The 15,697-nt window shown below is 37.5% G+C and overlaps 1 protein-coding gene across 1 annotated transcript; it reads left to right on the top strand.

Annotated features, from left to right (window-relative positions):
* Window positions 1-3,394: 3,394 nt before the first annotated feature.
* On the top strand, window positions 3,395-15,067 carry LOC125649555 (uncharacterized). Its single transcript, XM_048877181.2, has 7 exons — window positions 3,395-3,465; window positions 3,555-3,612; window positions 5,624-5,795; window positions 10,059-10,212; window positions 11,268-11,476; window positions 11,552-11,700; window positions 14,804-15,067. Exons 1-7 carry the CDS (start codon window positions 3,429-3,431, stop codon window positions 14,949-14,951), a joined length of 927 nt encoding a protein of 308 aa, XP_048733138.1. The 5' UTR covers window positions 3,395-3,428; the 3' UTR covers window positions 14,952-15,067.
* Window positions 15,068-15,697: the final 630 nt, after the last annotated feature.

The following is a 15,697-nucleotide window of genomic DNA, read 5'->3' as shown; positions in this document are numbered from 1 at the left end:
TTGATTTTAGTCTCTACATTTACAGCCACATTTATCACAATATTGTCCATATCAGACGGCATATTGGAAGGTTAACTCGGTGTATTTGTTCTACAATCAATCAAGCACCATCTTGTGTTAATATAGTTTGAATTAATGTAAACATGTATTGAAAATTCTAAGAATTGTATGATTCTTGGAATGTATTATCATGATAGCATTTAATATGTGTTTGAGGCCATTTCATGACGTGTAATGCTTACACCGTATGTATGTATGAATTAGTTGATTCGAATGATATAAACAATAATACAACTTTCAAAAATACGATATATCATGTTCCACATAAATGTAAAATTTGAGTTTTATAGACTATATACCATCCACTGAGTTGATGAAATGCCTGTGCAATTCACTTAGATGTAATACATATATAATAAAATCGTAAGACTCGACTTGTTTCTTTACTTCTTTGGAAGAATAATAGTCTCGTTTTTGAGTAATTATTTCGCATATTCTATAGTCGTTATAACGGTCTTAATTGCGATTGCAACTTGGTGATAGGTCGAATGCTGTCTGGCGTGTTTCATACGAATTGTAAGGCCGTTTTGATAGTGATTTTGGCTATGAATCACTCCATTTAGGGATGCTTAATCCTCCTAGACACTTCTATTCTGTGCAGGGGTCCGTGTTTGCTCTTTTCTTAATTTCGTATTCCTAATGGAGTTTATAAGATTAATTATTGTTCGTTATCTTCAATTTTTCATTGTCGTATTCTACCATTAATGATTACTGTATTTGAAATGTGCTGCTATTGGCGACTTTTGGGGGGGTGGGCGGATATAGAACTAATGATTGTAGACCAATTTGGGGGATATCTGTTTATCTTACATTACATCTTCACAAGTCAAGGGTTATTGATTCGTTACCTCGCACTAACCCTTGACATCAGTCGCTATTTAAAAGTTGGGCTCGAGAAGAAGCAATATGATTGGTTTGCAGCCTGAAGCTGCAAACCAATCAGACAACGGCTTTTATAGTCGGTCGAAAACAAAACTAAACAGTAAACACGCATGGCGACGGCATTATGGTGTAGAATTTGTGGCCAATTAGTACAAGACAGATACCGTCGATTGATTTTCGGGAGTTCGTTTTGCTTGAAGAAACAATTAGACGAGGGTTCGGGGTATGAGCCGAATGAAAATGACGGATTGTCGAAGTACGTTTGTCGACTATGTTTTAATAAATTAAACAAATTGTCCAAAATAATGGAACAACTTCGTAAGATAGCGATTTACCACTGCCGGTTTTAGTCCCAATAAAAACATCTTTTCCTTCTCTGATACATGATATCGAAAGCTTTTGGTTTTCAGTCGAATGATGAGTTGATATTTTTCACATATCTTTTCGTCAACGGACGCCATTTTTTACTTTCTGTTCATTCCCTTACCAAACTTTCATCTGAAACAAGAAATCCCATTGGCTGATTAATTTTAGCGTATTGCGTCATCCCTCTTCTCGAGCCCAACTTTTAAATAGCAACTGATGTCAAGGGTTAGTGCGAGGTAACGAATCAATAACCCTTGACTTGTGAAGATGCTTACATTAAAGCAATTATAGTTTTGCAGGAAAGGTTCCCCAATATTTTGTAATTGCGATCCGTGGCAAGATCGCTAAAATGCTGTGTCTGTACTAGATTTTCATCATTGACATATAAGGACTGGATATGCTTTATTCCCTCCATTAAGTAAAGGGGTATTCAGTTTAGCCCTTACTACCATGTCACTCGAGTTTTGGTGGCGTCTAAATGATGTCATAGAGGGATTATTTCAAAATATCAGCCATTCGTTTAATGGCATACAGAATGGACAGGTGTATTATCGGGATTTCCTTGAGGTTGTAGGTGGCGAGATATGGTATAACGACTAAAGGAAACTTGTCATTTTGAAGTTCTTCTTTATATTGAAATAATGAAGAGGGGGTGTTTCATTGCTTGATCCGCCTTTCAACAAAACAAACAAAAATTCATACGTCAAATTATCACATGTCGTTAGTCACAGTTTGTCACTCGCTTGTACATATTTTCTTGTGTTGGATTTACTATATTCGACAACGTTGCATGCAATGGTAGGTTTTCATGTAGTAGAAGTTTTCACAGAGTTAAAAACCGCAAATTATCACATTTTCTGATATTTGAAGATTTATTTTGGGTAAGCCTAAGCAATATAATTTCTCGTATTTTCTCAATCTGTCGGAGATGAGCGACTTCAAAGTCGATCTCTATCTCTGAAGGGCAGCAAAATACGCATTGCATGCATAGTCTACACATATTTTCTATCATGACAAATTTCACCTTCGATACAATATTTTGATAAATAGGCTAGGCTCCGTAGAACTAAGATGGCGACCTTCACAGCTAGACGCTTCGTCGTTGTTGCTAAGTGAATCATTGCGCGGCTCAGTTAACTTGTATTTTTCCGAGTTTATGTACATTTTGATAAACGAAAGTTAGGATCTTTGTCTCTTGTATTAAATTATAAGAAATAACTTTAATTGTGGGGCAAGTTATGCGAGTATATCCTGGTTTGGATCAGTTTACGCTTTTTTATAACCCCAACAAGGTTATACTCGTATAACATGCCCCAGAATTGAAGTCATTCCTTAAATATATATATAATATGAAAGGCGAAGATAACGAACAGTGGTCAATCTCATAACTTCTATAAGCAATACAAAATAGAAAGTCAGGCAAACACGGACCCCTGGATATACCAGAGGTGGGACCAGGTGCCTAGTAGGAGTAAGCATCCCTTGTACACCGGTCACAACCGTGATCCCTATATGTTGATCAGTTAAACAGAGTTAATCGGTATGAAACACGTCAGACAACTAGGTTGTATTAGCAAACCAGATGGCTATAAAGACCATAGAATTTGCGAAATGCTGACTTTAAACGAGACTGTTGAAACCCCTGCACATATCATGATTCGGAATATATGAAATTTAAATGTTAATATTGTTTAATTGATATAACTTAGTAATTTAGTGATGATATCTCTTATCAGATCGTTTACGCAAACAAGACTTATTATACACCATATTAGAATTACGTATCACTGACCACTGGTTATGCAATGCCACGGTTCGTTTTCAAAATCACTTATCTCTGTAGGGATCAAGAAAGAAAAGTTTTATATTCAGAAATTACCAGCATCCAATTCCATTGAAGAAAGATATTTGGGGGAAAAATCGTCTAAGCAGAATGTTCTCACGCGTGACGATCGATTCGCCTACAGTTGTCAATCAAATACAGCAATTTTGAACAGAAATGTGCACAGTAATATTTTCCCACGTCTATTATACTAATGACACTCTTACTATGACCACACCTACATAATCAATATATAGAGCATCTCGACATATCAGTATGTTGATCCCCTGCTACCGCAATGAGGCAGGTTTTCTTAGGGTTTCTGTGTTTTTATGGTAAGCAAGCATGGATTCATCTAATTTCCGTTTTGACCTAATGCTGCAATCTTTACTTGTCTCTGTTTAACTAACTTTGTGTTGTCTAGTTGCTTGCGGTATGCTACCATTGACGCCTGAACAAGATGTACAGGTGAAGGAACGAGGGTGAGTTGTAAATTAGATTAAAATCCTGTGGCTCGCTCGGTACATTCCGTCATCCAATTTTCGAATTCATGCTATATGCTAGATTTGCTATGTAGACAGAGGAAACATGTAGTTGATGTTACAGGGGTTTCAAAAGTCTCGTTTACAGTCAGCATTTCGCAAATTCTGTGGTCGTTATAACGATCTTTTTTGTCAATACAACCTGTCATTGGGTCAAATGCTGCCTGATTTCTCTCAACTGATTCCATAAACTAGAGCTTGTTCTGCGTATGATCTGTCTGTAAATCGAGGTAAGGTACTGACAAAAGAGTTCATGTTACTGGGTTTCATTATTCTCGTTTAAAGTTTGCAAATTCTATGGTTGTTATAATGATTTAGTTTGCCAATACAACATATCATTAGGTCAAATGCTGTATGACGTTTTTTAATACGAATTGTTAGGCCATTCTTGGCACACTGATACGGACTACTCCGTTTACTTAATCAAGATATATGGCTCAAGGTGAGTGTGATCGGTTGAGAGGGGATGCCTACTCCTCTAACGTAGCTAATCCCACTTCTGGTATACGGGGGTGAGTCAATAAGTAACCAGCCTATCCCATTTCCGATTCACCAAGACGGTCACGATTTTCATGCCTTGTTTCAATACATGTTTATACCTAGATACAAAATTGCACGCGTATCGAGTCATTCTTTAATAAGATATTGAATGTCAAACATGGCTAGTGATGCAAAGGCATGCTTTTCATCTAAGGTTGAGTACCGTGTTGTAATTCGGTACTTGTATTTCAAAGGTAAAACAAGCAGGGAAATACACGGCGAGATAGCCGATGTTGATGGGTCTTCTGCACCATCGTATGCTCAGGTTAAAGTTTAGGTAGGGGAATTCAGACGCGGTAGAACGTCTTTAGAAGATGAAGCCAGATCTGGACACCATCTGGATGCCACCGACGAAGAAATGCGTAAGAACGTTCGGGATTTGGTATACTCTGTTAGGCGAATGCAGGTGGAAAAAATAGCGCAGGCATTAGGCATGTCACATGGTAACGTTTCAAGAATCTTACATGGTCGTTTAGGTATGCGTAAGCTATCAGCCCGTTGGGTCCGCAAATCCCTTAGCGATGAGCAAATGTTAACCAGAGCATCAATTTACAGCGCCTTGTTGAAGCGTGTTAGGTCGAAAGATGATTTCCTTTTGCGTCTGGTGAGTGTAGATGCGACTTGGGTTCATTATTATGAGCAAAAGAATAAAGCTCAGAGTCGTCAGTAGGTAGGGCCTGGGTCCCCGAGGCCAAAGAAGTTTAAGACGCAACAATCTGCTGACAAGGTGATGGCCACAGTATTTTGGGACGCAAAAGGCGTTATTATGTTGGACTTTTTACCCAAGAGAAGCACATTAACTGGAATGTGTTATGCAAACTTGCTAGACCAGCTGAGAACCGCCATCCGTGAAAAACACCGAGGTAAACTCTCTAAAGACGTTTTGCTGCAACAGGACAACGCGAGAGTCCACAGTTGCAATGGATGCTATAGAACGAAACGGGTATGAATTAATACCACATCCTGCCTATTCGCCTGACCTAGCGACTGCTTCCTATTTACAAACTTGAAAAAGGATATACATGGACGTCATTTCCGGTCTGACGAAGAAGTCGTGACGGCAGACGGCAGTTGAGGAGTGGATCAATGGAAAGGACCCTGACTTGTTTAGTTCTTGATTGATGACACACCGTTGGTCTAAGTTCATCACACTAGAGGGCAATTACATAAAAAAGAAGAGGTGGATCTCAACCGGAAATAAGTTAGGCCGCCCGCGTATTCAGGGCTTTGCGTTTGCCCAATTCTCTATTTTGTATTCCTTATAGGAGTTATGAAATCGATCATTGTTCCTTTTCTTCATCTTTTCATGTATAATGTAAGGTTCTCTAAGGTCATTGTACCTCTGAACGAAGCAAGCAGTCTATGATTAAACTTTGTCTATTACATAATTCAAAGATTCGGGACTTTACAGAATTGAAGTCCTGTTCCTGTCCAGCAATAAGACCGCGGGTTACAATGATATGCAGTTGTCCTTAAAGTATAAATACGTTGATGTCAATGGCAGCATACATAACACGACGAATGTAGGGGACTGTTTGACGGTAAAGGCCACCATAGAAGTCAGCGAGGAGGCACATTACCTGGTGAGTAAAGCTAGCTAGCTATAGATAGATAACATTGTTGAAAAATCTTTTCCTAAAAATGAAGATAAATGAAAATACTTGCTTGGTTATTTGTGTATTATCTAACGTTTGCCAATCGTTTACCTATATGATTAGTTCACGTCATGACAGTTTCCGAAACATTTACATGGTGTGTTTTTTTTTTTTGCTGACGAAAAAGGTGAGGTTGTAGGGTTGTTGGTTAGTTGAATATTGCTCCAGAATGTTTCACTCATATGGCGACGTCACTATTGCCTGAAGGCTGCAAAATTTAAGCATATGCTCAGCGCTTACGGCCTTTGAGCAGGGAGGGACCTTTATCGTGCCATACCTGCTACGATACAGGGTCTCGGTTTTTGCGGTCTTATCCGAAGGACCGCCCCATTCAGTCGCCACTACGATAAACAAGGGATACCCTATTCTAACCCGGATCCAAAATACTTGGATTGGATTTGTAAGAGTCAACATTTAAGGAAACACAAAAAATGCACGTGTTTTTTAATAAAGTCTACGTTTCTTGCTTTTAGATTCTAAGTTTTTTTTAAATAAATATTTACTTCCCTTACTATCCACCTCGTCAACCAATAACAATCTACTAATCAGATACAGAGGATCTTGTCATCAGTCAATGTTACTTCTCTCCTAAATTACGAAGTTTATGTTTTTAATTATAGTCAAAATAATAGATTGAATACCATGTTTTGTTTATTTGAAACTGCCTCTACGTGTCTCTGTCTTCGGTTTTCAATATTTGTGTGGCAATGTTCCATTAATGCCTGTATATGGTGTTTATATGTATTGACTGGTTCGGTGCATGGGGTTGTGTTCTTCACGTGGTAAGTTTTGGAATCGAACCAGGCTACTGGAAGGTGGGTTGATGTTGTATAATTTTGGTATCGGTGCTTCGAAGCGTTGTAACGATCAAATTTACATATGTAACATATCATTAATTGAAGCGAATGATATCCGGCGTGTTTCATGCTAACATTTGGTACGTTCTTGGCATACTGCTTTTGATTCCGGTGTTGTATAGTAGCCTTTTCCCCTAGCCATCTTTCCCCCCGGAAAAATGGCTATATAGTAGTTTCCCCCCCCCCCCCCGGTAAAATGGCTATATAGATCTTCCCCCACGGAAATGTGGCTATATAGTAGATTTCCCCCCTTCTTTTCATTCCGATTACGTTTACGGCGGACCATTCCCATACATATTCTTTCCATTCTGAAATTAATCCTTTTCTGGCTATTCATTTCTTTTATATCCTAAATGGATAGTTAATTTCCGAATTCCCTTGATTGGAATTTTTGGAAATATATATTAATTCAACAAACATCGTTTCATTCAGTCGAATGTTATGTAAAACAATCATAAACGTATTTAGAATGTAAAATCAGAATAGTTCGTGCTTTTAAAACAGCACCTATTTAGGCAACTCAGAATTTGTTAATTAAACGAATAAGTATTTATCGTTCGATGAATCAAAATTGTCTCTCTCCAATTGATAAACACAAAACACTTTTCATACAGATAGTGGAGTAAACTTAAATTGTACAAATCTGTCGGTTGCCTACCCCTGATTCCAAATTCCCGCTACTAAGTAATCAACTTACTCTCTCGTTAGACATGATTCTTTACACCTCATTAGGGGGAAGTAGGATTTTTCAATTGAATTAAATGTTTTTGAGAGGGAACTTTCCCCCCAACTGTTCTTTATTTTTATGTAATATGATTTTTTAAGGTTGCGTATTCTGTGCGTCCGAGTTTTGAAAGGCACGGTTTTGACTAGGGTCTCTTTATCAACACTACAAATGACCAAATTGAAAATGTACACCCATTTCCTTTCTTGTTTAAAATAAGAATGTTGTTGTGTCAACCTCACAGGAGAATACATATACATATGTCTTTTAAAAAATATTTCCCCTATTTTTTTAAGACTTTGTTTGATATGCATAACTTATACATACCATGAAATTCATGATGTAATTTGTGTTGGATTTTTAACCTCCACCCCCACCCCTTCTTTTTGATGCTACTTTAAAATAAAATTATCATTTTCCTGACGATCAGTAATATTCATAACCCTGTAGGTTTATAATAAATTGAAATAATCAAATAAAATAATAAAACCAAACATGAATATTTCCTCTACAATACCGCGTTAGATTTTCCCGTCAGTAAACAATGGAGCTGCGTTGCAGTAGTGTATCCCCTAATCCATCTCTATGATATTGTTGGAACTATCAAATAAATCTGGCAAATGGCTCATTTTATCACTATTTTGTCTTAAAACCCAAGATATTAAAAAAAATCCACTTTTCGCTGTATCAACGATAAAATGCAGTAAAAACAAATGCGCATTGAAAGTACGTTAAAGTGCGTGATTGTGGGGCAAAGGTATATGCGTTAAAGTGCGTGATTGTGGGGCAAAGGTATATGCGTTAAAGTGCGTGATTGTGGGGCAAAGGTATATGCGTTAAAGTGCGTGATTGTGGGGAAGGGGGTTAAAGCTGAATATACGAGATTCACTAATTTCCTCCCTGTTTTGTCTCCTCGTAAAATGCTAATACCTTGATACACGAGGAGCCGTTTTTGGAACATAAATTACGTAACTGTTCTCCGTTACCGTTTAAAGTCTTAAATGGACTCAGTATAACATCTTATAAATACCATTTATAATAAACATTTTTGGGTCACTCTGGTGACCTATTGTTAGTGGTCTGCGTCAGTCGTCGTCCCTTGTCCATCGTCCTTCCAGTGTTAACAACTTCTCAAAAACTACTACACCAATCTTTACCCAATTTGATATGTAACATCTGTAGGAGAAGGAAACCATAAAATGTAAATTTCATGACCCACCATCCCAATGGACCTTAATGTTGGAGTAAAAACTGTAGAATCTATGCAATTCTTTAAAAAATCCTCTCTACTCCTAGGCATATTGCAGACTAACTAATATATAGCAATGATGAGCCAGAAAGTCTCTACCAAATTGTAAATTTCATGACCCCCGGGGCAGGGGTTCCTGTGTTAGGGCGTGGCCATATTAGTCATATACATGTAGTGACAATTCCTTTAAAAATCTTCTCTACTACTAGGCAAATAACAGACAAACTCAGCATATAGTAATGATGGGCAACGAAACCTCTAACAAAATTGTAATTTTCATGATGTAACGAAATTGTTTATTTTGTAAACCAGGTTGCACGGTTTCAGGATGGGGGAGGGGGAGTAAAATGGTCAAAGAGAGTTAATGTTTATATTGCTTAAAACCTTATAGCTACTTCTTTTGATGTTATATGAAATAAAGGTGAAAGATGAGGTGATCAAGATGCTGCCTACCCGAGTATTACTTTTGGGGGGAAGACTTTGCTGGAAGGGGTGGTGGTGTCTGAAATCCCGTCAATTAATCTGCCAAAATATATTGAGATATTGAACACTGGATGCTTTTGTAAAGAGGTTACATAATGCAGTCTACCAAATGTTTCAATTGTAAAGGCTTTGGGGGATTGTGCATATAAGAGCCTTTCAAACAGGTCCATGCATGGGCTCAGATGACCGTCAAGGCCTATTGGCCTCTTGTTAATTCAAGATATCGATACAATTAAGACTGCAGAACATCATCGAACATAAAGATTTATTCTGATACATTGTAAGTGGGCTTACTCTTTGTTTTCCACAAAATGCTTTTTATGAATTTATGTATAATTTCGCATGTTTTATACTTTTTTCTCAGTAATACTGTTAACTATATCTCTAAAACGCATCTCTATGAAAATTCATGTATCTACATTCAAACTATCGGTAACATACACTCTTCGATACTCAGATCTATGCAATATCAATATTTGTTGTACAAAGCCTGATTGACTTTCCATAATCTGTTTTCTAAAATCAAAACCACAAACGTGAGAGGGAAACCCTGCTATGGGGGGAAGATCTACTATATTGTAGAATTTCCCCCTAGGGGGAAAGGCTACTATATAGCCATTTTTCCGGGGGGGGGGGTAAAGCTACTGTGGGGGAAAGGCTGCTATACAACACCGGATTGCTGCGTTTGCCTGTTCAAGATATAGGGCTCACGGCGGGTGTTACTGGTTAAAAGAGGATTCCTCTTAGACACCTTGCCCAATCTCTGGTCGTCCCTAATAGAGACCATTGTATCTTCCATTGATCATTGGCACTTCTCATTCTCAGGTTACCCCTATAGAGGACAATATATTGCTAACAGAGATACTTCTCATTCGCAGGCGGCGCTTATAGTGGCCAGAATGACTAAGCACATGCCTTACTCGATCTATAGTACATTACTAGGGAGTGCCCAGGTAGCAGTCTTCGCTGACGGTCAGGACTGCACCATCTTCCCGGAGTATGCCACTGAGAGAGACAGACCGGAGTGTAACAGTAATATGACATTTCAGTTAAAACTATCAATATCTTCTTTTATCTCAAGTTGTCAAATTGTCAGACTCTCGTGTGACTGGATCTTAAACACACACGGGACAGAAAATACTTCGAGGTTGATAACCTTCTTAGTGATTCATCATCCCCAAAACTAATAAAATATTCTTTATAATCATATTTTCATTAAATACGTTCTATAATGTCTAGCTTACCATAGACTCAAGTGAACATTCCTGATCAAAAGTTGTCCCTCTTCTGTTGTTAAAATCTTAAATTTCATCTCCAGACCGATTGGATTTCACCAAAACATGGTACAAAGTGTTTTTGGCTGAAGGATATTCTTGAAAATATGTTCAAATGAAGGTAAAAGTGCTAATTGTAAAATATCAAAGTGGGGTTTAAAACTTCTAAGGACTCATCTGGCGAGAAACGTTTCACGAAAGATGCCTTAATGTACAGAGTATCGATTTCAATGTTTAACAAATGATACAGTGCCACAATAGTGATATAGAAATGAATACTCAACACCAACTGGGCACAGTTGGTCAAATTGATATGCAAACATTCTACTGTAATTGGGGTTCTTTATTCAATCTTTGAACCACAGGGCTATGCTAGGGTCATGATGGCCAAAGTTTAAATTCACAGTGACCCAAACTAATTTCTGTACAATTCACTACATGTACATTACGACACATTCCAAACACAGCAAGTATTCACTACATCCCGGTTCAGGTTCTCATACTCTCTCTGAGATGATATTTTCTATGATTGGCCGTTTGTATTTAGAACATGCATCAAATTGCCTGTATGTATTGGAACATGACTGCAATATTTCACTTATATGTTCCTTGTAACTGAAAGAAACTGATATAGATATCTCCAAATAGTGAGGACATTTTTAGAATTTAAATCCAAACCCTTGAAAGGTGATTCTTGATTTCATATTTTCCAGAAAGCATTGCTTTCGACATTATACATATATGGAGTTTCATGTCACAGAAGATATGAAGTATCCAGTCAATACCTGCACTGCTGTTGGTTTTAATTCTTAGATACCTGTGATGATTCCTGTAGCGCAACGTGTACGACTGACGGCCGGAAATACAACACTCTTGCCGGTTTAGGCGGGAACACCGCTTGTGTACTTGAGGATAACCTCTTGTGCAATGATCGGGATCCATACTACCAAACATACAACGTACTTGTACATGAATTCGCCCACACAATCCACCATCACCTACCCACATCAGTCAGAACTGAGGTAATTAGTGTGTACTATTAGGATCAAAATACCGTATCTAAGGTTAAATCGAATATATGCATGTACATGTTGTAGATCACAGAGGCTTACAATAATGCATATTCTCAAGACATCTGGCCTAAGACTTCCTACGCCATGGCCGATGAACTAGAATATTGGGCGGAGGGGACGGGCTCCTTCTTCAAGGTAGACATATCAACGAATTTGGGCAGCGGCATGAACATGTGAGTAGCGATCTAATGTTTCATTGATCATAGCATTGGTGATCATAACTCCTTGAAAAATACCGACAAGATGTTTAATTTCCTAAAATGAGATGGGTAAATAGAGTTTCGTATTGAAAATGAAATTCGGACTAGAAAGTCTTAGGTTTAGATGTACCACAATATCTGGTTAACTTAACACTGTAAGGTACTAACACTACATATGTATGTAATGACTCGTCATTGTAAAGCACTGAAGTTTGTGGATTTCCATCCATGTGCATATGCTGATTCGATATACATTTAGGGCTCACGGCGGGTGTGACCGGTCAATAGGGGATGCTTACTCCTCCTACGCACCTGATCCCACCTCTGGTGTGTCCAGGGGTCCGTGTTTGCCCAACTATATATTTTGTATTGCTTGTAGGAGTTATGAGATTGATCACTGTTCGTTATCTTCACCTTACATGTATCCCTAGCAACTCCAATTAAAAGAAATTACAAAGTCTTCCAAATATGTTTCATATTTGGGTATATTACTAAACATATATATGACTGCAAAACCAACAAAATCAACTTTCTGACAATCCAGATGACATCATGTTTTCTATCGATAACTTTCCATATTCATGTAGCAAGATTTCGTCATCACCTGTATATTATGTTTATATATCTCATCTGATGTGATATGTGACAGCATATTCTCCGAATGATTAATTTTTAATCCGAGGCAGGGTACTGACAAACTAGTTCATGTTACAGGGGTTTCAACAGTCTCGTTTGAAATTAGCAGTTCGCAAATTATAAGGTTTTAATGATCTTATTTACAAATACATAATGTAATCATATCATTAGGTCGAATATTACCTGACCTGGTTCACATGTATGTGTTTGGTCAAGTTTTCTTGGTGCCGAACGAAGCGGGATCTAATTTTAATTAGATTGTGCAAGATCCATACACGTGTCGATCCTTGTAAAACACGAGCTTTGAGCTAATGAGTTGCCATCATCTTTTGCGAATCAGTGCTTCGGTTCTGATTTCGTATAAAATAATTATGCCAGTCGTTATTTGGAGACATTTGTAAACAAATGAATGTCTGATTTCCAATTCTATTTTTAACTACCCCCCCCCCCCCTTAAAAATCACACCCTCTCGTAGAAATGATTTGAACTGTTTTCGATTTTGAACAGCATCTATACTCAACATAACACTTAAAGTATTGCGCAGTCTGATCGTGTTACTACCCTGAAGTTGTCATATTCACACTAAATGTTAGAATACAAAGAGAGATAATGCTGTCTGACGTGTTTCATACCAATTGTTAGGCTGTTCCTTTAGTTACTGGTTTTGACTACGAATTACCCCGTTTACCTAATCAAGGGTTAGGGGTCACGATGGATGTGACTGATCGACAGGGGATGATTACTCCTCCTAGACACTTGGTACCACCTCTGGTATGTCCAGAGGTCCGTGTCTGTCTTCATTTTGTATGTACAAGCAGGATTTATGTCCTTAAACAGGTAGTAACTGTTTCATTGCCGGACGGTCTGCATTAAATGTTAATGTTACATTGTGAATATGTCTAAACATGTGGAATAAGGAATAATGCGTAGAAACTTTGATGTTTTGCGACAGATAATACATGTTGCCGTAGTTTTTCCAACAGACATAACTAGGAGAGTAATGCTTGCAGAGGTAGTTGGATTTCTGCCAGGAGTTTCAACACCTCCATCTACTGTTACTCACCTGACACCCAACTGTATTCACAGACACATCCTTAGTTTCAGGATCTTTACCTAAAGCCTGGATGGTGGCAGGGACGAAACCTTATAAATTCAACCCCAATCACATCCCCACTCTTTTCTAACCATCTTGCTACATTTTTAACATAAAACGTCGTCTAAATGTACATCATTCCTCAGCAGTGAAATACATCGGGATTCTTCAGTTCTTTTTCCCAAAGACAGACAAACACAACAATTCTTGTATACTTTATGTGCTTCCGTCGAGTAACACAGAATGAATTACCATTGTCCTTGGAATGAAATCGACCACGGCGAGGATATTAGTAGTTCCACTTGATGAGTATGCATTTAAACTATCTTATTGAAGGACAATATACACATGATTACATCAGATGTACAAAGTGTTGAAAATGCGAAACGAAAAAAAAGGCGTGAGGTTAAAAGATTTTGTTTAAAGATTGTAACATAGTTTTAAACTATTAATAAACCATTGAGGAAAGGCTGTCTTGAAGGACTTTAAAGCCAAAATTCATGTCAAAATCGGTGCTTAAAGGGCGGAAGTTTTGTTTAGGCCAACTTTGGTGGTTAATTTCAACATTGTAGATAATAAATTATAGGCTCGAAATGAAAAAAATTATAATAAGTACGACAGAAAATAGCTAAAGAAACTTAATATACATGTAACGCGTCATTTTTTCCGGAAAAATTTTCTCCCCATAGGTCTTTTCTTTTGTTACCCTGAATTGATCCTTTATGGATACATCTTGTAGATTCAAATACAGTAAAACAACGGTTATAGCGAACCTTCAGGGCCAACGAAAAAGTTCGGAAAATTTATACTTCGTTATAAAGAATCTTAAAGAACTATATTTTCGTTATTTTCCTCTCATAGGGGAATAGATATCACTTCACAATAAGCATGAATTCGTTATAAGCGTGTTTTACTGTAGTTGATATAAGAATTTCCATCTGTAAAACATGTACGAAAATGAAGTAAAACCAACAGTGATCAATCTCACGAATCTTGTACATTATACAACTCTGAGAGTAGTTTAAACACTTACCTCTTAAAACAAACGCTTAGCAGGAGTAAGCATCCCATGTTGACTAGTTACACCCGCCTTGAGCCTTCTGTCTTAATCATGTAAAGAGAGTAATTCGTAGTCAAAATCAGGATCCAAAGAACGGTCTAACGTTAAACTGCACTCAACCTACTAACATGTACTATATAACTACCATAGATTTTGTGAAATTCTAATTTTAAACGAGGTTGTTGAAACCCCTGTGATATCAACTTGTTTGTCAATATCCTGCTTCGGTTTAAGAAGTGATCATGCTCAAAACGTGCCGCCATTAATGATTGTGTTTTTATCACCAGGTGTAGCAACACCTTCTGTCAGACGGAAGAGGACGTACGTTACAACATCTACGAGAAGGACCCTGACCTGTACTACGCTCTCGCATACGTCTACGTAAATTACGAGTTACAGAAACCCTCCCATCTCGCCACGTGTGTCACCAGCTAAAACGTACTGATGTTGTTCTTCAAACTTCCCATGATTATTTTCACCTGAAAACATAGATTTATTTTGAAATCGCTTGACATTCAAAGGGAAAATATACTTCAGAACAAATCACAAAATTGTTCCTTTCATCAATTTTTTCCCCTTCAACTATAGACCAACTAGGCATGTCGTTACCAGTGATTAAAATACTGTTAAATTGACGACCTAAAATCATTAATTTTAAAAAGATATCCACTTCAGGGAGTCTCGATATTTCCATTTGAAACAGAACTTATTAGTGTTGTAAAATCACTTTTTTTTTTTATCAAAATCAACAGTATAAAAATATACTAATTTCAAGATTTTACACCACCGTATGATAATGTCCGAGTATCTCTCCATTCCTTAAAAGTTAGGGAGTCGAGACCCCAAAGGGGCCGAGATCAATTACTTTTAAGGTATGGAGAGGTACGAGGATATTGACATACTTAAAATCCACCCCAGTTTAAATCTAACTTATAATGTACTCATATTGCAGAATTCATTTCACAGATTTTAAAAATACAATTAAATATCATAATTATATATGGTATTAGTATAGAGTTTTGTCATACAAAACATATATTGTTTAAAGCAATAGAATCTGTAACTGACGGTATTTAAAGACCAATAAACACCAATCGGTATAGCTAGTATAATCCCCAAGATCTGATGAAAAAATCCGTAAAACAAACAAGGGAATATTGCTTAATCTTAGCATACATTCA

Source organism: Ostrea edulis, chromosome 5 (genome assembly GCF_947568905.1).
Source record: "Ostrea edulis chromosome 5, xbOstEdul1.1, whole genome shotgun sequence".
Lineage (NCBI taxonomy): Eukaryota > Metazoa > Mollusca > Bivalvia > Ostreida > Ostreidae > Ostrea > Ostrea edulis.
This window is presented reverse-complemented; position numbering and strand designations above follow the sequence as displayed.